Source organism: Phoenix dactylifera, chromosome 8 (assembly GCF_009389715.1).
Source record: "Phoenix dactylifera cultivar Barhee BC4 chromosome 8, palm_55x_up_171113_PBpolish2nd_filt_p, whole genome shotgun sequence".
Lineage (NCBI taxonomy): Eukaryota > Viridiplantae > Streptophyta > Magnoliopsida > Arecales > Arecaceae > Phoenix > Phoenix dactylifera.
The window spans coordinates 17,711,939-17,736,035 of NC_052399.1; the positions used below are offsets into that span (position 1 = coordinate 17,711,939).

General features: G+C 41.0%; 1 protein-coding gene across 7 annotated transcripts; it reads left to right on the plus strand.

The window, feature by feature from the left end:
* Positions 1-241: 241 nt before the first annotated feature.
* LOC103710877 lies at positions 242-11,817 on the plus strand. Of its 7 annotated transcripts, none has more exons than XM_008796792.4 (8): positions 243-821; positions 1,585-1,617; positions 1,979-2,056; positions 2,182-2,538; positions 2,704-2,859; positions 5,795-6,111; positions 6,207-7,065; positions 10,877-11,817. In XM_008796792.4, the coding sequence occupies exons 3-8, from the start codon at positions 2,053-2,055 to the stop codon at positions 11,416-11,418; spliced, it is 2,235 nt and encodes a 744-aa protein (XP_008795014.2). In that variant the 5' UTR covers positions 243-821; positions 1,585-1,617; positions 1,979-2,052; the 3' UTR covers positions 11,419-11,817. The 7 variants fall into 7 exon arrangements, with proteins under 7 accessions (XP_008795012.2, XP_008795013.2, XP_008795014.2 ...); XM_008796794.4 differs by having other exon boundaries at positions 2,197-2,538; XM_026806157.2 differs by lacking the exon at positions 1,979-2,056.
* Positions 11,818-24,097: the final 12,280 nt, after the last annotated feature.

The window sequence follows — 24,097 nt, forward strand, 5'->3', positions numbered from 1 at the left end:
GTGCTGATGGTTCAACGGTTCGTCCGGTCCGGCTTTTAAAATATCGCGTGGATAAACGGAAAAAATAGAGAACCGGAAAATTAATAAAACGCCAAAGTTAGGTACCTAGGGTTACTGGTAGGTGAGGGACACGTGTAACAGCCTCGCCCATGCCAAGACGGCGTATGGTAGAGGGAAATAGAAGCAAGAGGATTGCAAAAATCCCAGGCTGTTTTTACCAAAAAAAAAAAAAAAAAAATCCCAGGCTGCCGTGGCGCACAACAACGCTCACCCCACCCCGCCTCCCCAACTCCCGACCTCTGACTTGCCGGAATATTCCGTCATGACGGCAATCTCTTGGATTTTCCCGAAAAGTATATATACCTTTCTCGTCTCCTCCTTCCTGCCCTAAAGTCCCCAGACCCCTTTCTTTCCCCGTTCGCTGCCCCATCTCCCTATTTCTTCTTCCCCCTTCTCTCTCTAGGTCGTCTCTCTCTTTCTCGCTTGCCCCTCTTTCTCTCTCCATGTGCTTGTTCTTGGTCGCGTGGAGATCGATGCAGCGGGGATGGAAGCCTTCGGAGGGGATCCGTCGGCTGGGTACTAAGAGGAGCTTCGGATCGGGAAAAATAGGGCCTTTCTTGGTTCTCTAGAGCGCAGAGCTATCTTTCCGTGGTGGATGGACGCAGTGGAGTTGCCTCTGCCAGTGAACGTTGTTGTATCGAAGCTCTTGGCGACTGAGGGTTTCGGGAGGGTTGGGGAGCCGGAGAATAGAGGCTCTGACGCCGCTGATGCTCCCGTTTTCGGAAGCCACAAGATATCTGGGTGCAGCCCTTGTAGTAGCGGTATGACTTTTGCCCCTTTGATATGATAAAATTTCGATTTTAGCGCCTTAAAAGGGATTAAGATTGGATTTCTGGACTTAGAAGGGATAAAGATTTGATTTTTGCATGGATTGTGAGTTATTTTTGTTTATTTGCTGCTTCTTCGGGGCATAGATGGATGCATGGGAGGATGGTAACTCGCATTTTAGGAGTCTTAGTGGATGGATTCTGTACCGACGTGAAGTTGTTCCTCAAATATAGGGTTTCGGCTGTCAGGAATTGAGGGATTTCGTTTGTTATTGCTTTTGTTTGTTTTTTTTTTTTAATATTTTGTGTCTGGAAAACTGGGTGTTATTACTTAGGGATAGATTCTACGATATTCTGGTGGAAATTATTGGAAATCCGTGGGTTTCATATATGCTTGCTCTTGTTTGTATGTTAGTTTTTGAGTCCGGAAAAATGGGTAAATTTCTTAGTTAGAGATGGTTTCTATAATCTTCTGGTGGAAATTATTGAAAATCCATGAAGTGGCTTTTTTTAAGCCAAGTGTGGTGGTATCATAGCACAGTCGGTTTGATTGGACCAAAATATTCTGTCAGATCTGCTGTATAACAGCTAATTTGACGTTGGTCGCTTTCTGTTTCCTCATGAGTCTTGTGCGGATGCATAATGCATATTTGTATGTACGCAATATTTGTATGTGTTCACATTAATGCATACATATTTGCACAAAGTTATATTTATACATGTTTACATGCTAATTCCATTTACTTCACGTCTATAGGTCACTGGAAGCAATAAAAGAAGGGGTTATTTGGTATGGCATCTTTTTGTACTTTTGATCTTTTCTCATTGTTTTCCTTGTGCGTATGCTTTATGTTATTTCCTTTATATTATCATTGTGAACATGATCATGATATGGTCATGAAGCTTATCAAGCTATATAGTTTCAGAATTTTCTTTTTAATGACATACCAAGCAGGGTTTCCAGAGAATTACTACTGATACTCAACAACCATAACAGTGCAACATGTCACCATCTTTACATGCTCTTGTGCTCTTAAGTATCCAGATTCCAGAAAATATACTTCCAACATATTGTTGCATTGCTATCTGTGTGTATAACTAAGGGATCTACTTTTTGTGTTTTTGAATCTTCATATCCATATTTATGTTAGGAACTAACGGCATGTGAAACGTTTTTGATGCTCAAGGATGTGTTTCTTTATTATTTTCTGGCAGTTGTCTATACATGAGTAAGTCTGATGTTTCTACTACTTCTATTTATAAATCTTCTGTTGTGTAAGTGCTGAAACTGAGATAACTATATCTCAAATTTTGTTGTTTAAGCTTAATTTCTTCTTAATTGATTTGGAACCAGTTATATCCATGACAGATGCAGAACATCAACACTCAATTTCAGAATGCAGTTCAGTTTCCAGACACAAAAAGATTGACCGGGAACTATGTATGAATGAAAATATGCCTCCCAGTTCCAAATGTGAAGGTAATGGCAAAAGGCATCACCTTGGGGAGGCAGATATGCCTATCTTATCACTAGCCAAGCGTGAGGGCAGATCATTGAACAAGAAATCTGTGAAAAAACCAAACACTTTCTCTTGCTCTAAGCGACCAAGAATAGATCAACCAGAAAATTCTGTGACGAATTCTGGAATTGATGACCGTAATATTATATCCAGGACAATTGGATCTGACAGCATACCATGCTCTTCTGCTGGTAAGAAGGATACTACTTTTGCTTTTACTTTTTTTATGATGTATACCTCTGCATTTCTTAACATTATTAGATAACTTAAAGAAAAAGATGATATTTGTAATAGCTGACCGTGTTGTTTCTTGATCTTTCATTTGTTGTTTCTTGATCTTTCATTTGATTACACAGATAAATCCCGGATGGTCAAGCAGAAGCGTGGTCAGGATGGAAAGAGAACGGACAAAAAGAATTTTAGAGGTTGTCTGAGAAGTAAATTTGACTGTTTTACAACAAAGGCTGGATTAACCAACTGTGATTCCGCTTCCGGAGGAAACAACATTCTCGGTATGCAGCAACTATGCCGATTAACCTTTTTCTAATGTCTCCTATATGTATATCTTCCTTTTCCATTTGTGTGTGTGCATGTGCTTGCGTGTGCTCATGCATGTCTAAAGCAATGTACGCGTGCACGCACATGATATTTCTGTGTATATAATAGAAGGGCCCTAGTTTCTCAGAAAAATAAAGAAAACATGTTGGCCTTAATTAAGCAAATTACTCTCACTGTATTTTTCTTTAGGAGAAGTTGGTTGAAAAGTTATTCACTTTGATGTCTCATATGATGCTTTTGTGGACATGTCATGACATGTGTACGTTATCTGTCCTGCTAGCAGGTGCTTTTTCACATGTAAGGAAGCAAAATCATATAAGGAAGGTTTTAAAATTTAGAGTGAGGATAGTTATCTATATTTTTGGATACATATGGTGGTTGAATTGATTTGTTATTTGATAATTGATAGTCAGCACAGGAAAATTTTTTTTGCTGTCTTGAAAAAATGATTTTTTTTAAATTTTAAATCTCCCAGTTTTGTTTCTTGCAAAAAGTTGTTCCAACCGGTGGTGTACGTCAGAAAGATTTTTGCTAGTCCTTTTATGTAGCATTTTGTAGTCCTCTGTAATTGCTACCTTTTCCCTAATTACTTGTTCGAGGCGAGGGTGATATCTTGCTGAATTTTAACAAAAATGTCTTGACTTGGTTGTGAAAATTTCTGCCTTAGTTGTTGCAACTGCTTTCGATTTTTTCCAGTTCCTGCTTTCTTTTGGATGCTCCCGAAGTTTCTTTATTTTGTAAAATCTGATACAGTTTTGTGCCCCAATGTAAACCTCCTTTTGCTGAAGAAATTCTTTGCTCTCGGTCCATGTCTTCCTGGACAAAGCTAGGTTCATCTTGCTTTACATAATATTTCTATCGCAATAGCTTCTGGCACACTTGTGTTCATTATCATATATTATTGTCACTTCTTCATTCTGTCTCTTGAATTCACTCACATGCCCTCTACCATGTTCATGTAATGGTAGTCTTCAGTGATAAGCAAACCTAAGTGGTGCCTAATACGACATGTTGAATGAATGAATGATTAATACAAGTTCTGCTATTGAGTATTTTTAAGGACTGCTAGTGCAAGTCTATTTCCATGTTTTCCCAAATATGGTTGTCTTTCTAAATATGCTTTCATGCAATTGAGATCCTGCTCATTGTCCAGCACTTGGTGACATCACCTTGGTCCATTCTTTCCACTTTATCCCACAGTGGTGCAAGTCCGTTGCTTCCTTTTTTTGTCCTCCTTTTTACCCTCTTTTCAAAAGATATGAATTTCCCTTGAAACCTGAAAGTCATTCAATGATCACAGAACTTCCCAGAAGCACCTCTCTGAGCCATCCATATCATCCTTCTTTTGCATGATTAATCTATGAATACGTAAATAATGTCAGTTGGGTATTACGCTGTGATTTTGTTAATGCCTTTTATTAGTTGTTGCCTCCATGAAAACTGGATAGTATATTCTGATTTCTAGTTTTATTAATCTTTGGCTTGATTCTTCAAAACTTGCCACTATAAATTTAATTTGTTGTCGTCCATATTTTGGGCTTATCTTTAATCCTCTACCCTCTTGAAATTGCTTATGCCATGGCATCTCCTCTTAGTATCAAAAGGATTTTTTTTTTAATAACAAATCTTACAAATAAACAGGCTTAGCACTGACCCTTGATTTAGGGTCAAAGCAATTAGAAACTTTTGTGTCTTGCCATATCTATTCGTAGTAGTTGGAATCTTCTATCTAAGGTAACATGCCCTTTTTAGAATTTTCCCTTGAACTCACACCCGCTTCCTAAGCACTTTTGTATTAAAAGTGTTTCTAAAATATCCATTTCCCTCCATCCACTCTCGCACTCATGCCCGGTTTTGGAAACCAAATATCTGGTACATATTTTGTTCCTTCATATTAATATTTGCAGTATATATACAGGGATATTACCCTGTAATGATCCCGATAATCCAGGATTCTTCAAAGGATGAACTTGGAACAGGCCTAACCTTAGGCTTTTTTTGCACTGAGTGGCTGCCCTATGACTATAACCCGCAACATCATACACACAAATATATCACATTTTTTTTTCTCTTAGTCGTACCCAATCAATTGGCATCCTTTATGATCGTAGCTCTTACTGGATTGTCTCTTGACTCCGTAGTGTGACACACAAGTTTAATTCTGGTAATTGACCTGGTTTTCTATTTTACCTTTATTCATGAACGGCTACCACAATATTCTTTCAATATTACTATGTTATCTCGATTTTTTTTCATGGAAAGAGTTTGGCAAACTATTAATCAGTTCATTCATATATCTACTTTTCCCCTTTTCTAATAATTGGGCTGCTTTCTCTCATTCCAAATCCAACATGTAATATAGGCCACCATATATTTTTGCCTTAATGGCCTTTTCCCCCCTGCATAAACTTTTTTCTTTCTTTTAAAATTTTGTCCTTTGCCATGTCATAAAGCCAGGAAAATTTATTGTCATGATTTTGAACTTCAAGATCCCAAATTAAGTTCTTGCCTTAAGATTTTTTTTTTCAAAAGATTCTTTAGAAACTCTTGCGCCCCCCCACCCCCCCTCTCTCTCTCTCATACAGAGATGTGTACACAACATATACACATTCAAAGCTAACAGAAATATTATCTATGCTTTGATGCTTTGGATTCTAAACTATCAAACTTTGACTGAAGGATTTGCACATGAAATAATGTATTTACAATGTGAATTCAATGCCAGTAATATAGTATATGTGACAAACCGACAGTTCTGCAGTTAGTACCTTCTAAGAATCACCAAGGCAATAGCAAGATTGTCTCTTTCCCCCTTATGTTTATTTTTAGGTTTAATAAGCAAGTTACTTGTGTACTTACACATAATTTTATCGTACCATTTCAAATTAGGAATATATGGTCTCAAGTCAGATCTCCGTGATGTTACAAAGCATATGGATGATCTATCACTAAATGAACTTCTTGATGGCAATTACAAATATCCTAACATATGTCCAGAAAAAGGAAAGAGAGCCTCAACTGTCAATGAGAATATATTAATCTCGGTTAGAAAGGCTTGCTCTATCCTTCCACTCCATGGTGCAGTTGATAACAATGGAAATGGAAAAGCTGTTATAAACCTCTTGAATCATAATTGCTCTTCACTGAACTTGTCTGAATGTGATAACAAGGATAAGGGCATTGAGGAATTAGTATCTTGTAGCAAGGTGAGTACAATTTTTTTTTAAAATTTTCTCATATGAATGTAATTATATAAATTAAAATCCAAGCATTTTATTTATTTATTTACACTTCTTGACAGGATCCTTGTCAGTTGAACTTGAATGACTCCACTTTATACCAGCCTAAAGACATTTTGAAGCGGTTAACACTTCCTGCGGCCCAGGATCTGAATGCTCTTTTGTTGGAATTAAACATGACTATGGTCCCTTTACGTTCTACTGTGCACATGACAACTTTCTGCCATGCTAGCTTGCCGCCTTTTCCTTGGTCCTTTTGTCACCCTGGAGCGTGCAAACCCAGTGTAGATGTTGGTAAATTGCCTTCAACAAAGAGCACATCCCAAGGTAAATGGGTTAGAATAGGAAGCAATTCCACTTCCCTTGGAGATGATCAGAGTTGCTTCTCTGAAATGGAATTGAAGTCATTTAACCACAATGAAGATATGGTAATCCAGCATAAGGTCAATGATCTTCTTCAAGATGTGAACACCCTGGCAACATCTGTCAGGCCGCTATCTGATGGGCCTTCCAGTACCTTATGCAATCTGTCAGTTTCTCCAGAAGCTCATAGTTCAGATGATGTTGATTTGAAGAAAGATTCTGGTGTTTTCGGTTCATTTATTTCTAAAATGCTTAATTTAACAGAGGAGCATGTGGACACTTCAGATTGCCATTTGGAATTTGACCATAAAGATAGCGTGGTTTTAGGAACTTCTGAATCTGAAATCCATCTGAGGTTTAAGGGACTTGAGCCCAACTTAGTGGATCCATCACAGACTACTTTGCAATTCGAGGACAGCGAAGTCACTCGAAAAGCACAGCATACAGTAGGCAGAGATGGTTATTCAGAAAATTGCTCTTGCTACTCTTGTAAAAGCACTTTTAATGGATGTGATCAGAATTCACAATATTTTCCTACACCAAAGATATCCAAACAAGGTAATCTGCTAAAATACAATATGCATTACTAGAGGCATCCCATACTTTAAAAATGTATATCATGTTCTTTTCTAGGGTTATCAGTTCCTTTTTTTCAAAGGAAATTTTATATTAGTGACATATTTAATATCATCCATCTCATGTTTGAATGTAATTTACTAGACTAGTATATATATGCATAATATATGTTTATTGGTTATTTAATTCTAGCATTAAACTGTTGTTGAAGGTGATAAATTAGGAAGAGGCACTCATCATACTTATCTTGCTATCCATGAGAAGGAAAAATCTAACAATTTGTTGTTCTTTGTGGAATTTTCAAGTAAAACGTTCATGAGTTTGCCAATCTGTTTAATAGTTATGTTGTAGGAAGAGGCATAGTAGTGGAGTTCGATGTATCTGTTTGTGAATCTGTTTGATGCATAACTCTGGAATTCAAGTAATTTTTCTGTCATTTGTGTGATTTAAACTTGTTGATTGCGATTGTGTATCTGTTTATGCAGAAAATATATGATTTGCAAAATCACTGTGAAAACAGCTTGTGTTTGTTGATGTAATTTCTATCCATCTAGAACATGATTTCTTTCTCTTCGGTTGAAATATGGGTTAGTTTTGATAAATTTTCAGCTCTGCGATGCAAGGCTTTCTTTTTTTCAGGTGACATATTTTTTGGTTCTCCATTGTATATGTTGTTAAAATATTTTTTACTTATCATAAAAGAGAGAGCTGATAAGCTGATGCAGTTCTGCCAGCTTCTGTTTCATGGAGGATGTTTTAGATTAAGACAGGTGCCTTTCCATATTTCATTGCAAGTTAGAAAAGCATTACAAACATTAGCTTGCACTATAGGCCAATTTCCATGCATTCCTCTGTTCTCTCTGAATACAGACATGCACTACCACATGTCGGGTAGTTCCAGATTGTATGGCTGAATGTGGCAATTATCACATGTGATGAGAGTGCATTAGACTGATGAGAGTGCCTCAAATATTAATTGGGAGCTACTTTATGTTTCTCAGAGATGGAGTAAGGGTTGCTCTCTCAGAAAGGTTAATCAAGATATGATCCTCCTTTTTATTGAGGAAAATAACCTGGCATGCATTCTAGAATTGTTTCAGGAGATTATTTGTTGTTTGAATATTCATGATATATGTCAAAGTTTTACAAAGTCATAAATGAAGTTGCTAAGGTAGAAGATTTTTTTTTTCCTGATTCTTTGAGACTCTTTAGTTTAAAACCGGAAACGGAAAGGCCTAAATTTACTTAGAGTTGGCAAAGAATTAGGAAGTCATGTGTTAGGCTTGCCCTGATAAGTTGCTAAGGTAGAAGATTTTTTTTTTTTTATGATTCTTTGAGACTCTTTAGATTAAAACCGGAAACAGAAAGTCCTAAATTTACTTAGAGTTGGCATAGAATTAGGAAATCATGTGTTAGGCTTGCCTGATATATGCCAAAGTTGTTTTACAAAGTCATAAATGAAGTTGTTAAAATAGCAGATTTTTTTTCTTCTGATTCTTTGAGACTCTTTAGTTTAAAACCGGAAACAGAAAGACCTAAATTTACTTAGAGTTGGCATAGAATTAGGAAATCACGTGTTAGGCTTGCCCTGATAAGTTAAATTAACAAGTATTTTAAGTTATGCATCAAATAATTTTTCTTTAAATATCAGAACTGAGGGAAAATGGCATCGTGAGAAGTCATTTGACTTATTATGTAATTGAATTATTATTTGAACTGGTCAGTAGGACATCGTTGAAGTATTTCTGAGTTTCCTTAAAATTTACAACAAAATAATATTTGATTCCATTGAGCATGGATTTAGAAACTCAGCAAAAATGTAAAGATGCTGGCAATGTTGTATGGATTCTTTGGCAGTGATTATAACTAATTGAAGTCCAAATATGTCTACTTTCTCATGTGCTGAAGGCTTTAGGGAGAACTGTGTAATGGATCCTGGAGATCAAATAATCCATTTGTTGTCCAGGAAGTTTTCATAGATGCTGATAACCTTTAACAACATGATGATAGATGGAGTGTGCAGAAATAATAGCTAATGATGGGTAGACTGTGCAAATTTTTTTTTGCAGAGGTCAATTTTTTGCCTCTCAGACCAATCAGGCAGCTACATGTTCATCCTGTTGAGGCTTATTTAAGTGATGAAGCCGCCTAAACTGAATTTGGTTTAAGTTTTAGCAAAATAAATTTGGCGATTGAGGTGACGAAACTCTTGTATAAAATAGATAAAAAGAAATACTAAAAAAGAAGATAGAGAGAGTTTTTGAAACCATTGTATCAGTGGTGGTAGGGGCTACTACTGTCCCCTGCAATCAACAAGTACTCCTCTCTCGAGTTATACAGGTTGCCAACACAAATGTGCCTGACTAAGAGTAGGCTACCATTACCCTTTTGACTACTCGGGACATCATTAGAATTAGGAGTGATTTGTTGGCTCAGATTCAAAGTGTATCCAATGAGATGTCAGACTCCATAACTTTTGGGGCTTTGACTGGCACTGATTTTTATGCGGTTTATCTCTATACATCTTTTAGCTGGTAACATACTGACTTTAACAAACACAAATGGCCACTGCTAATCTTTTTTCTTGAGAACCATGAGTCACGGTTAAAAAAATGGACCTTGCTTAAGCTAAAACAAAAATACCTTGAATATATCTGGTGTGGTTTTGATCCCTTTTTTTAATTCTATTGACAGTGGCTTGCATTAGGAAGCATCGTGGTTTAGGAGTTAAGAATTGTAATCATCGAGGTCTTTTCATGGCCCGCAACAGTCACATATGGAAAGAAAGGAAACAATTCTGTGGATTTAGTACATGATCTCCTGATCAATAGCTACTCTGTACTTTCACATAATGCATGATTTACCTATAGTCAGGCCAAGATCCATTTGAAAGGTCAATCTTGTTACCTCTGTCTTTTTATTTAAAATTAATGTGGCAATAACACGGGAATTAATGAGCAGTGCCATTATGACCCTGTGACGTAGCCTGAGAGTCCACATGCGCAAGCAAGCTGGTATCATGGAGATTAGCAGGTAACAAAATAGAGAAATAACAGACACCAAGCAAGCAGCAAATTCCTGATTTTTGAATTCTTTTATTAAAAGACTGTAATATTCAATAAATAGTACAATATGGTTTCCTTTTGTCAGGTGAGATAGCTCCAATGAACTTACTGTAATATTCAATAAATAGTACAAATGTTTAGTGGGATTTTGTTTGGATCTACCAGTCAGAAATGTCTCAGGATGACCGCCCAAACCACTTTGCCAGAATTGTAGTCGAAAAGAAAATCTTGGGCCAAGTTCTTGTCGGTGCCACTTGTTTTACGACATCCTTAATAAGAATTCTTTTATAAAGCAATATCATACAAAACGTGGATTGAGGTGAGCTTATCTCAAGGTTCTATAAAATATCCTGACTCAACTCATTATTAGAACACCGTACACCTGTCCCAACTCTCGAACCTATTGTAATAAGGTTTCATCATGTGATAGAAAGTCATCATCTCCTGGATCAAGCATGATGATATATGGTTACAGTTTTATTATCGGACCAATTGATATTTATGGCCTTTTTGAATGCATGAATATATTCTTGTAGGCTTCTAGCTAGTTGTATTTGATGCTTTTCTTCTGCGCTTATTTCTTTTTTCCTGTCAGGAGTGCAGCATATATTACTTCTATCTGCTGGATCCTTTCTCCCCTTTGCTTATCTGATGAAACTATTTCTGCTCATTGTCTTGTCAATTCTTTTCTTACCCATTCTGATATCTACAGTATATTTGTTAATTAGGCTCCTTACGGGGGGAACTGCATGCTGCTGAAATACTATATGCGATGAGACATTGTTCCAATGCCATCAAGAATCGGAGCCATGACAGTGGGAGGATAAAATGGCCCAAGACATCATCGCAGAAGACCATGAAAGCTCGCAAATCTGCATCTCCCATGGATAAAACAGAGTTTTCATTTCTCGCAGGTAGGCATCATGATCCAGTTGGAAGTTCAGGCCCTGCATTTGTGAGACATAAGTTGATGAGCGAAAAGAAAAAAGATTTCATGCACATGAATAATACTGGTAGAGGACCTGCAAGATGGTCTGTTCCTGCCGAAGGTATTGCATCTCCCAGCAAACTGGAAAAAGATCCAGCCATCAGCACGAGACCATCGCATAGCAGTGCCATCAGGCCGCCCAGTCTGATGTCATCACCTGCTCGAGGCGAAAAGGGCTGCGACAATCAGCAGAAGCTTAGGAAGGCGACGGTGACATCATCAGTTACCTTTGGAGGGTCATGTATTAAAGACTGGAACAAGGGAAGGAGCAAGAGAGTGTGATTGTACATTAACATATACAATGAATGCGTTTGAGCTACCTGTTGAGAGGCTGTAAAAATAGATAGATGGGGGGGTCTGGGTTGAGCTTCTCAGCAGGCGACAAGCTACATATCTTGTGTTACGAACGGTTGACTGGAGGGAGGAAATATGCCCCCATTTGTTTGGTTGAATGTGGCCGTTGGAGGGGCGTGAGTTAACCGGGCATTTTTTGTGGGCCAATTTGTAATGGGCGTACTTGTCTTTTATTGGCAAATAGCGTTACAGATGGGCCTCTTCTTTTGCTTGAGTCTGTCTTGGCTGGAAACCATCTATTAATTTTTAGAGGCTTTTTGTGAGTTGATAGCTGGTCATAAAATTTGATGTTTTTAATTGGAGGGCTTCTCATTCTAGATTTCTTCTCCATATTGATCCCACATTTGTTTGGACAAGATTTGTACGATTATGAAATGATGAATACGCTTGCAAAACTGGGTTTCTAGTATTGATTGCAAGCATTCTATTGCTGGGAAAATAGCTGTCTTAGAGGCAATATTTTCATTTTTTTTTAATCACATGAAGGACTTATTCTAGAAGGGGTTAGACTTTAGCGAGCCAGTCATAATGGATGGTTTTGCTGTTCTAATTCGATGGTTACTATACACTTGCTTAGCCCCCCATCTGGAGAGAGAAAACTGGAATTCTCCGCAAAAAAAGATTGGGGCAGAATCTTCCTACAAAAGTGGATATTTTCCATGTTTGCACCCAGGAAGTGATTATGGTGATCTCGGAGGGCAGTGTGAGGCCATGGATTTTTGCTGCGGTGTATGCCAGTACTGATTTTAGGGTGCGGCGTATACTGTGGGAGGAGGTATCTCAGTTGATCAGTGTGGGCTATCCCATGTTAGTAGCAGGTGATTTTAATTGCATTACAGATCCTTCTGATAAGATGGGGGGTAGACCGTTTACTTATGAGAGGAAGATTGTGGAGTTTCAGGAGTTTTTGACATCGACTGGATTGATAGACCTGGGATTCGTGGGTCCTAGGTACACTTGGTGCAATAATCAGCAGGGTCGAGCTAGAGTATGGGAGCGACTTGATAGAGCTTATGGGACCGCCGGATGGGTTCAGTGCTACCCGGATCACCGGGTGAGTCATTTACCGAGGATAGCGTCTGATCATTGTCCGCTTTTGATTAGCACAGATGTACACATTCCAGTTCGACCCCCTTTCAGATTTGAGAAGTTGTGGCTTTGCTATTCGCGGTCGTGGGGGGTGGTGAGGGAGGCATGGAGTACACCGGTCAGGGGGGACGCTATGTACCGGGTATCCCGGAGACTGGAGCTGACGAGGAGACGGCTGAGGAGGTGGAATCGTGAGGAGGTTGGAGATATTTTTAGGAGGACCGAGGAGGCAGAGGAGGCCATTGCCAGATTACAGGTGCAGGAGGCTCGGGGGGGAGGTCTCATGGAGGGGGAGATGGCAGAGTTGAGGTCGCTTCTGTCACTGCATGATTGCCTTCTTAGACAGCAGGAGATTTTTTGGAGACAGAAATCGAGGGCCCAGTGGATTTTGGAGGGGGATAGGAATACTAGATTCTTCCACCAGGCGACAGTTATTAGAAGGCATCAGAACAGGATCAGAGCCATCAGGGGTGAGGATGGGCAGTTGACAGAGGATCCGGATATGATTCAGAGGATTATGGTTAGTTTCTTCAGGGCCAGGTGGACCGAGCAGACTACAGGAGGGAGTACGGTGGGTATCCCACTGCCCTCAATAGGGGTTTCTGAGGATGAGACTGATGCATTGATCAGACCGGTGTCGGAGAGGGAGATCAGAGAGGCGGTGTGGTCCCTTGAGGGGGACAAGGCCCCGGGGCCGGATGGCTTCCCTCCGTTGTTCTTCCAGAGATACTGGATGATTGTAGGACGAGATGTGACGGCGGCCATACAGCAGTTCTTCGATACGGCAGTGATGGCGGCAGATTGGCAGCGGACCTTCATTACCTTGATTCCGAAGCGGCAGGATGCTACGGAGCCGAGTCATTACCGGCCGATTAGCCTTTGTACGACCTTGTACAAAGCTACGGCTAAGATCATTGCCGCTAGGTTGAGAGTTGTCCTCCCGAGACTCACTGGTCCAGAGCAGGGGGCTTTCCTGGAGGGGCGGAGCATATCTGATAATGTGCTTATTGCCCAGGAGTTTATGTTTGATCTCGGTAGGGCCCCGAGGAGGGGTAGTTTGATGGGGATTAAGCTTGATATGGAGCGTGCATATGACAGGATGAGTTGGGAGTTCTTGCAGCAGGCTTTGCAGGGGTTTGGTTTTCATGAGCGGTGGATCAGTTGGGTTATGGGCTGCATTCGGATTCCTTCCTTTGCCATTCTGGTGAATGGCACGCCGTCCCGATTCTTTGTATCATCTAGAGGATTACGCCAGGGATGCCCACTCTCCCCGCTATTGTTTATTATTTGTGCAGATGCCCTGTCTAGATCCCTGCGCCAGGCTGTGGACACTCAGGAGCTGGAGGCTTATAGACCGGTGATTGGGGCCCCTGCGATATCTCATCTACTCTTCGCCGATGATTGTTTGCTTCTTGCCAGGTCGACGCGTTAGTCAGCCCGGATTATAGGTCAGATTCTTCAGGTCTACTGTGCAGCATCAGGTCAGAGGGTCAATTCGACCAAGTCAGCCATCATCTTTAGCCCAAAGACTAGACTGGCTATGAGGCAGTTGATAGTGGAGATCTTGGGGATCGGTGAGCAGGTGGGCACGATGACGTACTTGGGTGTCCCATTGTCCGACCGGCGGCTGCGGAGCGGGGATTGTCTGCCCTGTGAGCTTGGTATCAGACGCAGATTAGCGGGGTGGCGGATGCATACCTTGTCTATGGCAGGGAGGATCACCTTGGTGCGTTCGGTTCTTTCATCAGTTCCTATCTATCTGCTCACCAATGCCATTGTTCCGGTGAGATTCTTGCGATCCCTGGAGCGGCTGTTCAGGGACTTCATATGGGGGAGGAGCAGTGGTCGAGGTGGGGTTCACTTGATGGCGTGGGAGGTGGTGTGCCAGCCTACTAGTAGTGGTGGTTTGGGGGTTCAAGCATTGGCAGTGAGGCGTGAGGTTTTACTAGCCAGACATGCGGCTAGATTTGTGCTTGAGCCCGAGTGTCTATGGTCCTCGCTGATGAGGGCTAAGTATGGCGCCTTGGTACCGGGCGTGCGTGGGGGTCGCCGTCACTCCCCGGTGTGGAGGGAGATGTGTGCCAGAGCTACGGTGGTGCTTCCGGAGATCGGATGGGCTATTGGCGACGGTCGGTCTATCGATGTGTTGGAGGACAGATGGGTGACTGAGGTACCGCTTTGCAGTATGCCGACCATGGTGGACTCGGCGAGATTAGCAGGGTGGAGGGTCAGTGACTTACTGGATGCTGAGGGAGGGCGATGGAGAGAGGGGCTGGTTCGGGAGGTTTTTGGAGAGCAGTTGGCAAAGTTGGTTCTAGCCCGAGCGACCCCTAGGGGGGGAGGCGGATAGGTTGATATGGATGCCGACGGGACGATCACAGGTGCGAGCTAGGGATCTTCATGCAGTGTTCAGGAGGGAGCCAGGCCGACAGCTTGAGGGGCGGTGGATATGGAGGATGCGGGTTCACCCGCGTGTGGCACTCTTCATATGGAAGGTGGCGTGGGGTTGCCTTCCGACTAGGAGTGTGTTAGCGCAACGTGGTATGAGGATCCCTCAGTTTTGTGAGGATTGTGCAGATATCGAGGAGACTATGGAGCATGTTCTGCTGCAGTGCCCTAGGGCCCGAGACATATGGAGGAGGTCACCGATACTGCTACCGGCCTCGGTGGTGTTGGTGCAGGATCTGATCCATTTGCTGAGAGATTCCATGCGGCACCCCAGATCTACTGAGGTAGGGATCCTTGTAGCGTACCTGTCCTACCATATTTGGTTGGATAGGAATACTGGTATATTTGAGGGGAGGAGGGCGCCTCCGAGGATGGTGGTAGACCGGGCGATGGTGCGTGCGAGGGAGGTTATTGGGGCGACTTCGGCAGTCACCTCTGGGTTGGTCAGGGACATCTGGGGTGCTCATCACGCTGCTTCGGCGTCACGGTTTGCCATTGTTTCTTGGGCACCCCCACCCCCTGGCTATCTCAAGGTGAACTTTGATGGGAGTAGGTCGGTAGATGGTTTGTGTGGAGGGGTCGGATTCGTGATCAGGGACCATTGTGGCAGGTTGATAGCAGCGGGAGGACGGCGTACGCCTGAATTTACAGTGGTTGGTGCAGAGCTACAGGCAGCCTGGGAGGGTATATCCTTTGCGAGGCAGGTAGCCGGGGCCGAGCGGGTGTACCTCGAGGGTGATTCATCGGTGGTGATTGATTTGATTCGGGGTGTGGATCGGTTTGGGGATGGCCATCCCCTCATTCGAGAGTCCCGTAGGATGGCTCAGATGATGGATGACTTTCAGGCAGCACACGTGTTTAGGGAGGCGAACCGGGCAGCAGATTGGGTCGCCTCCTTTGTCGCTCGGCACTCAGGTGATTTTTTGTGGACGTCTGATGTAGACGTTCCTTCACAGTTGTACTTTTTACTCTCCCGTGATTTGGAGGGCTGTACTCACGTTCGTACTATATGATATGAGTAGCCGCTTTTACCAAAAAAAAAAAAAAAAGGATTCATCTTTAGACGAATCCAACGTTGGATCTCCCACCGCACAGATCTCAAAGCATTCCGAACTCCATCTTAGGGATCTCAGAAAAGGTGAAGGATGCAACCCTAGCCCCTCACCAAAATTTAGCAGCACCCCACCGAACGATGATTTGATTTGGATGGTACAGCCCTCGCCGCTGTAGTTAGGAATGGGGTTATCCAATTTCCAAACTCCAAAGGCAACCGTCCCGCTTTAAGCTCTATATATATTTGACCTTGTGTATATAGATTTTGGGTCGCTTGCTCTGGTTGGACGTACGCTCGGTTTCCTTAACACTCGTGCCAATTAACCTGCTGATTGGCTGGCATCTTACACATGAAATTTTCCAGCTTACCCCCAAGCTTCACCATGTTGTTTCAGTGGATCGGGCGGATATTTTCTTCTCAACTTAACCCTTTTACCTTCACGATTCGTTTGGTTGGGATTTATATGCCAGATTATCATATTTGCTATGAAAAGAGAATGAAAAAGATGATAAAATAAATGATGAGTCCTGTGCATATTAATGGTGAAAGAGAAGGTTAAATTAATAATGTCACGTCCCTGAGTTTATGAATTGGAAGTCGTGTTAATTGGCGCATACCCATAAAAAATTTTTTCCACAGACATGATATGTCAATATGATATCATAAATATGCGACCGAACAATTTAAATAATAATATACAAATTTTATTTCAATAACTAGCTTAATATTTAGATGCCTCTCTAACTAAGAAAGAGGAGGACTAGTTGCTAGCGGTAGACAGGATGCCCAGGAAGCCATGACCAACCAATTGATGGTTAGCGGCCGGTTGTAGCAGGCGGCCGACGGCGGAAACCCATTCGAAAACAGGATCTCTACCCCTTACATTGTGTAATCATGACTTTCCGATGGTTTAGAACCTCGGCCACAGCTGCAAAGCATCATGAGAAACCGAGCAGAGGCCTTGGTGACAAAAAAATCCAGCGATCATCGATCGGAATCAAAGCTTCCAAGGACCACATAAGGAGAGAGAGAGAGAGGTCAATTAAAGGCTGTCGGATTCTTATTTAGCTTCCGGTGACAGTTGGCAGTGGCAATAGCATTGGAAGTGGTCTGACATTCGAGGAAAAAAATCGAGAAATTTCGGTAATAGCGTTGATCAAAGATTTTGGTCTCTCTGATGTAGTGGAAGAGGGATGAGAGAGGAGTCGGATCTCGTCCGACGAACTTGAGAGGAAGAAGACTTCCATCAAGAGTCCTCTTTTCTACACAAGATTAATGCTTTACTTGGCCTTTTTTTTTTTCTTTTTTTTAATGACATTTCATATAGCTCTAACGTTGATACAGCCTGCCAAATCAAAAGAAAGTAAAGAGTACAAGGAAAATGGTATATCTGCTACAGTCGTCCAGATGAAGTCTCTCGAGTGTCGGGTAATAAAGAAGGCAACTCAGTCTGTTGCTCTATTCGCCTTTCGAAATACATGGGCTGCTTGAAAAGAGCCCAACTCTCGGGACAATCTGCAGGTCTCATGGATCAACGGGTAACCATCTCCGTACCTGTCCACTCTCCAAATCTAATCAATCACCATGGAATTCCCATTGAGCCACACACTACGCGTTACTTGGGCATTCATTACTCCTAATGCTACAAGGATGATGCACCTCAAAAATTTGCTCCCCATGTAAGAGCAAGCTGGATCAACCGGTGAACTGAGAATTCTGCCTCCATAAAAACATCCGGACCGATGATTCGAGGTTCATACTCCGTGGTGCATGCAAGCTAAAGCTGTCAAACGCGCCCATGCAGAAGCAGGCATTTTACGAATGTCCAAGTCCAAAGTGCAAATTTTGACGAAGCACTGCATGAAGACTCCATTTCCGCTGCTACGCAGAGCCATGTTGCATCAGTGCTGACAATATCTTATTTAGATTGATGCCCAAAATTGATGTTCTGCTTTGAAAAATATTAGTTGGATTCCACAAGAATCATACCTATCGTAAGGTGTGACGCTAATCTACTTATTGGGACTCGACATCGTGCAAAACTTATGTCTTTCCAGGAGTCCTATAAGAGATCGACTGAGCAACCAAAAAGAGTTGCACTTGTAAAATTACCTATCTGAATTTTATGCAAGTTTATATTGCAGGAAAATTTGACAAGATTTCGTTTTTTGGGGCAGGGGTTTGTTCATATTGAAAAAGAAAGATAAATTATATACATAAGTACATGAGAACAGGAAAAACAACTGAAATTGGTCAAAAACTGGATGCTAGGAACTAGATGTGAGCACAATAAGCTTATGGAGCTTCTTAAAAATTCACCTCCCCTTGCCCCTTCATTTTCATCGGAAAAAAAAAAAAACAAAATTTACATTTATTATACTTACATCCAATAATTTGTAAAATTTATATTTACATCCGGTTAAATTAATGGTGCTAGTAAAACCATTTGCCTTATATTATCTTCAAGTGAGGAGAAGAATACACACATTTTTTTTATATCCATGGATGGTTGTTATATTACGTAAGATTATTTTTATTAGTTTTAAATTTTTTTCTGATGTGGTATTTGGTTCCTATATAAAATTAAAGATTTGACTAGCGTTCAATTAAATTATGAGTAAAAGTGTTGGATAAAAAAAAAAATAGCGTAGATTGTCAAATTATTGGATATAAGTAGAATTTACTCCTAATCTCATAAGAGTTAGTATAATTTATTCGAAAAATTTTTGGCCTGCTTGTGTTGCAGCATGTCTGCATGAGTTTGGGCTGACGGTTAACTTAGAAGGAGATGCATAAATGGCTGCCATCAGAAAACAGGAATGGCACAACAGATCTTCTTAAGTATAAAGTTTTGGGTTATAATTAGCTTGGCTTGCTGGTATTTGGGTGAATTAAAGCTGCTGGGACTTTCCTGAAACACCAAATCCTTCCACCCATATTTTTCCATAGGCTTGTAAACTTCATAGTTTTGTTCAATCATGTTCCTGTCAATTCTAGTCCTCATGCATTTAAAAATAAACACCAATTTTAAGTCTGTCTATATAAAGTTCAAGCCCAATTAAAGGAGTTTGGAAGAGAGAACTTTCACGGGATGATGTCTAATGTACAGAATCCACGACCGCATCTTGTTGTGCTTCATAGCTACGGGTAGCGAACAGGCAAGTTGGGCCGGGTTGACAATCAGGCCCAGGCCCAGCACAAAATTGTGGCATCTCTACCCAGAAAGTATCCAACCCGAACTGACCTTAACTAGAGCTTCTCAAACTATACCCAACCCAAGCTCAAAATAGAATCGGTTAGGGTTAGGTCAAGTCATATGTCTGTTGAGAATAGCAGTCAAAATTGGCTAAACTAGTGATGGAAAAATTCTTTATGATTGGGTTGGATCGAATTGATTAGATCAGTTTAGCCAACTCACCTATCAATGCTCTCATGCCATATGAATAATATTTTAAAATAAAATAAAATAAATTAAGAATCGCAATGTGCGAGTATAATTTGGATCCTAATTTTAGATAGTTAAACGAGTACTTGTGAGATCTTAGAAATAGAAGCACGTTTAATATATATATCTATTATAGGTTTATATGGGCTTGGTTCCAAGTTAGGTAAGGTTGCCCGATATTTTAAGCTCAATCCAATCCGAATTTGAGCCAAGTTGGGATTGTCAACCCAAACCCAGCCCGGGCCATGCCTAAACCCATCCAAGGCTTATGGAATTACGGTTTGAGTTCGGGTTGACGTGCCTAATTTCAACCCATATTCATAGCAAGAACCAGATTCTAATTAGTATTACCGCGGCATGTAGCAGCTCATATCCGAGCAACATGCTACTTGCACCTAACAGAACGCTGAATACTCCAATGATCCAATACTCGTCTACCTGAACTCTTTTGGGCCACCAAGCGCGGATGCTTTAGGGAGTTGTTTTCATTATGCTGCAGTGAAGTTCTTCACTCTTTGTTATAAAAGAAACAAAAAGAAAAGATCAATACTACCTTAAAGGATAAGTCCTTGGAGATCAATTAACTATACTAATAATTGTCAACCACCAGTGTAGTGTCAGTATTTGTCCACCGGCCTAACTTTTTTTTTATATATATATATATTATCCAAGTATTCTTTTCACTGTAAGCAAAGCATGCCGAATATTGCTTAATTCAGACCAAGCCACTCTCAGCTCCGCCGCTGGCACCAAGGTGTCAAACAAGTGGCAGCCCCCGGCCGCGATCACCTTAGAATCCGGGCCACTTATAACGAAGTCCGCACCTTCACTCCTGCCGCCCTGCAAGATGCATTCATCGAAGTTAACCTTGAGGAAACTCGGGAATGGGGGCTCCACGAGCAGATGTAGAACCCCAAATATCCCAACCTGTCAAACATCTATCCGAACAGATTGCCTGAGAGGTCTCCACTGCTAGCATCCGCGCTCTCTCTACCGCCACCTCAGGTGGGGGGCTAATCTCGCCAAAGGTCTATGCATTCCTCACCAGCCAGGTCTGATAGGCAATGTAGGCCGCTCGCACTACCTCAGGTCTGGACTGCGAGACCCCGGCCAAGCATCAGAGTACCTGGAGAAAGGACGTCGCGTGATGCTGGAAGTCCACGAGGAAACTTGCCCGCCTCCAGATTGTCCTAGCCCGGTGGTACTGGAAGATAGCATAGTCCAGCGACTCATCAGTCCGACACTCAGGGCACTGGGGGTGGATACTCATCCCCTTCCCACACAACAACAGTCTCGTCGGTAGCCTACCCCAGGCGACCTTCCAGAGGAATAAAGCCACTCTGGGGTGCAGCCCAAACAGCCAGATCCAGCCGAGATCCAACCCCAACTACCCTCCACCCTAGACAACACAGCAAATGTCAGTCACTCTGACTCTAAATCTGCAGGACAAGCTCCACACCCTGACATCGGGGTAAGGGTGCCTTGAAGCTGGGAGCGATCGAATCAGCTTCGCAAGTGGCTTCCCAAATAGCTGATCAACCCGGTAGGTAGCCCAGCCTGCACCATTAGGGAGAAGAAAGTCGCACACCCTGAGTCCCTCCTCAGCCTCAACACTGACTAGGATCGGCTAACGCCTCAACGGGAGCTCCTCCACCCATACGTCCCCTACCACATCCAGACTCAACATTGTTTCCCTTTATTCACATCCTGCGAATGGAATTCCGAATGAACTTGCGAATTGGAGCTATCCTGGTTGTCTTCCTTAACCGGCCTCCATGAATTAAAGTATTGAGGGCGTGGCTGCTTTCTAGTGGACAAGATTTATCTGCAATAGTTTTTATGTCATTGGCTTATTTCTTGCTAACTTATTCTTCATTAGTATTTCAATATTTATATGTATATATATACATATCGATTCAAATTTAAATTTTTTTGCGGTGTGCTACTTGTATTGCAGATTATTGTGCAGCACTTAATGGCTGCCACTAGAAGATAGATGGCTACCAAACAAAATGCCTCGTGCATGAAACATAAAAACTCGCTATTGCTGCCTCCACTAGATCTTAAGGCTGGACCACCTTTCTGAGTAAACTCACAACAACCACCCTACATTCTCAATACCTTGAAGGCACCATTGTTGACACGTCTTCCTCTCTATCAGCAGAATTACCTTCCATTGTTCAAAGATGTGCTGTTGGTGCCTTCGCTGTGCAGAAAGAAATAAAATAATAATAATAAAAATTATAGCTAGCCGCAATTGGTTACCTATCAAATATTTCCCAGAATAACTTCTATAAATTAAAATATTTCCCACAATATTTTGATTTGTGCTTGGTCCATGATGCACATGAGATGCAAAAGAGTATGTTTAAGGTGACACGTACACGTGCATGAATCAATCATAAAAGGTCGGTCGTGTACTACGAACATCTCTAAATCTACCATGTCAAGTTTGGAAAGACCGAGTCCAACGGACATACCGAGTTTCGGATTCTCCCCAACACCAGAAAAGATACCGAGTCCACCTAAATTTCCAACGCTGTTTTCCGCAACAAATTCGCCACACGAATATTACAGAACAGATGGCAGAGCAACACTGGTTCCCACTCTACATCTGGGTAGCCTTGTACCCAGGGGAATCCAGGTGCCCCACTGCCAGCTATCTCCGGACATGCAAGTAGAGAGAGGCCACGACTCACGGGACGCAGGAAGTTCCTAAAATCCAAAGCCCGTGAGCGGGGCCGCCACGGATCCCAAGGAACCATCCAAACCATCCGACAACCCCGCACCAACCGCTCCACGACGAATGACACCTCGGATTTCCGACTTTCCCTCCTTCGGATGTCAACGCGAACGGAGATCCAAATATTTAATCCATCACCAAATCAAATAAAATATTGTTGATTAAAATTAAATAGGAATAGTTTTGATAGTAATCCATGCCATTTCGATTCTCATTTTGTTGATTCTTTGATTCGGAACCGAACTCGATACCCAATCCGAAGTCCAATAATTTTAATATTTAATAACCTTGATACCCTTTATATTTGGTATCAATCCAAAATTCTACTCAAGATATTTGAAAAAAATTTCAAAACGAATAAAAAAATTAAATAATTTGCGGTTTTTAGGTTTCAATTTCAGTTTTGATTTTGAAGAATGGTGGTGGAAGTAAGGCATCCCTATGGCCTCTTCCTATTTGCATTCAAGATGAGAAGGTTGCTAGTGGAAGTAAGACATATGGCTTCTTCCTATTTTGGGTAATATAATTTCCACGCCTATACCTGTGGACCAAACTACTTATTATTTCAATTGTATATCAAACCGATGGAGCTGAAAAAAATTGGTTAACCATTCGACCAAGCAATTCTACAATCACATAATCCTGGTGTTGGTTCATGTAGGTACTTGCAGAACTCTTCTACTTGCCATTTGTCTTCCTAGAGTATGGGTCGATGGAGAAGTTTGCAGATCCTATATGACTCCTTTACTAGCCATTTGTCTTTCTAAAATATATCTCGCTGCCAGCTAAATTAGATAATATCTCCGAATCCTCCACGTTGCATGTTTTGCACCGAAGAAATCTGTGTATATTTTAATAGCTATTATCTTGTTCATTTTAGAAATGAAGAGCTGTTTCTTTTTCTCGACTCTATGGGCTGCATTTATATTAGAGCAGTGTGAGCAACTGTTGTACCAAAAAAAAAAAGAAATTTTGAAGAGCTATGGTTCATACTTGAAGAAAAATACGTATAAGTTAATTCTATGGTGGAAGTTCTACACCGTTCTTAGGTACTTATGCATGAACAATCCGGTTTCTACTCTAAAGAAAAAACTTTCCATAACTAACCTTTTATCGGATAATATTTAAAATCTAACTTATTTATTTTGCTCAGTGTGTACAGAAAATTATTTACTAACTAGTCAAAATAATATAGTATTATTTAATTAAAAGATTTTCACCATCTAGGAGAAATATTTTCAGTAAAAACTGGGAGAGAGAGAAAGCGGAGGACGGAGTACGCTGAAGTTCTCTGAAAAAGCACTGGCTGATGTGATAGTCGTATCCGCTGCCATCTCGTCGTGCAAGCGGACCCCTAAGCCTTTGTGGGCACCACATTTTTAAAGAATTTTTTTCATAAACATGTGTCTAAAAATTCAAATTTAAGTAAATACCTTATTAAAATTTATATTTATTTTTTTATCTTTATAAAATATTATTTTTTCACAAATGATTTTGATATAACAGTTCTCCTAATACCGTTAATAAAATTATATTTATTTTAATTAAAAATACCATAAAATTTTAAAATTCCTTTTTTTTTAATCTCTATTGCGATCGTCTTATAATTTTTTTTGGCGCATCTATCTATTAAGAATATTTTAATTATTATAATTTAAAACTGTTAATTTTTAACGGCGTTATATGATGTAGGTACATATGCAAACATATATATAAAAAATAGAATAGCAAAATAAATGTTGTACGAGGATATACATTGTAAATATCGAATTTGAAATGGTATTCATATAAAATTTGTTATTTAGGAGGTTATTAATGTAAAAAAAAA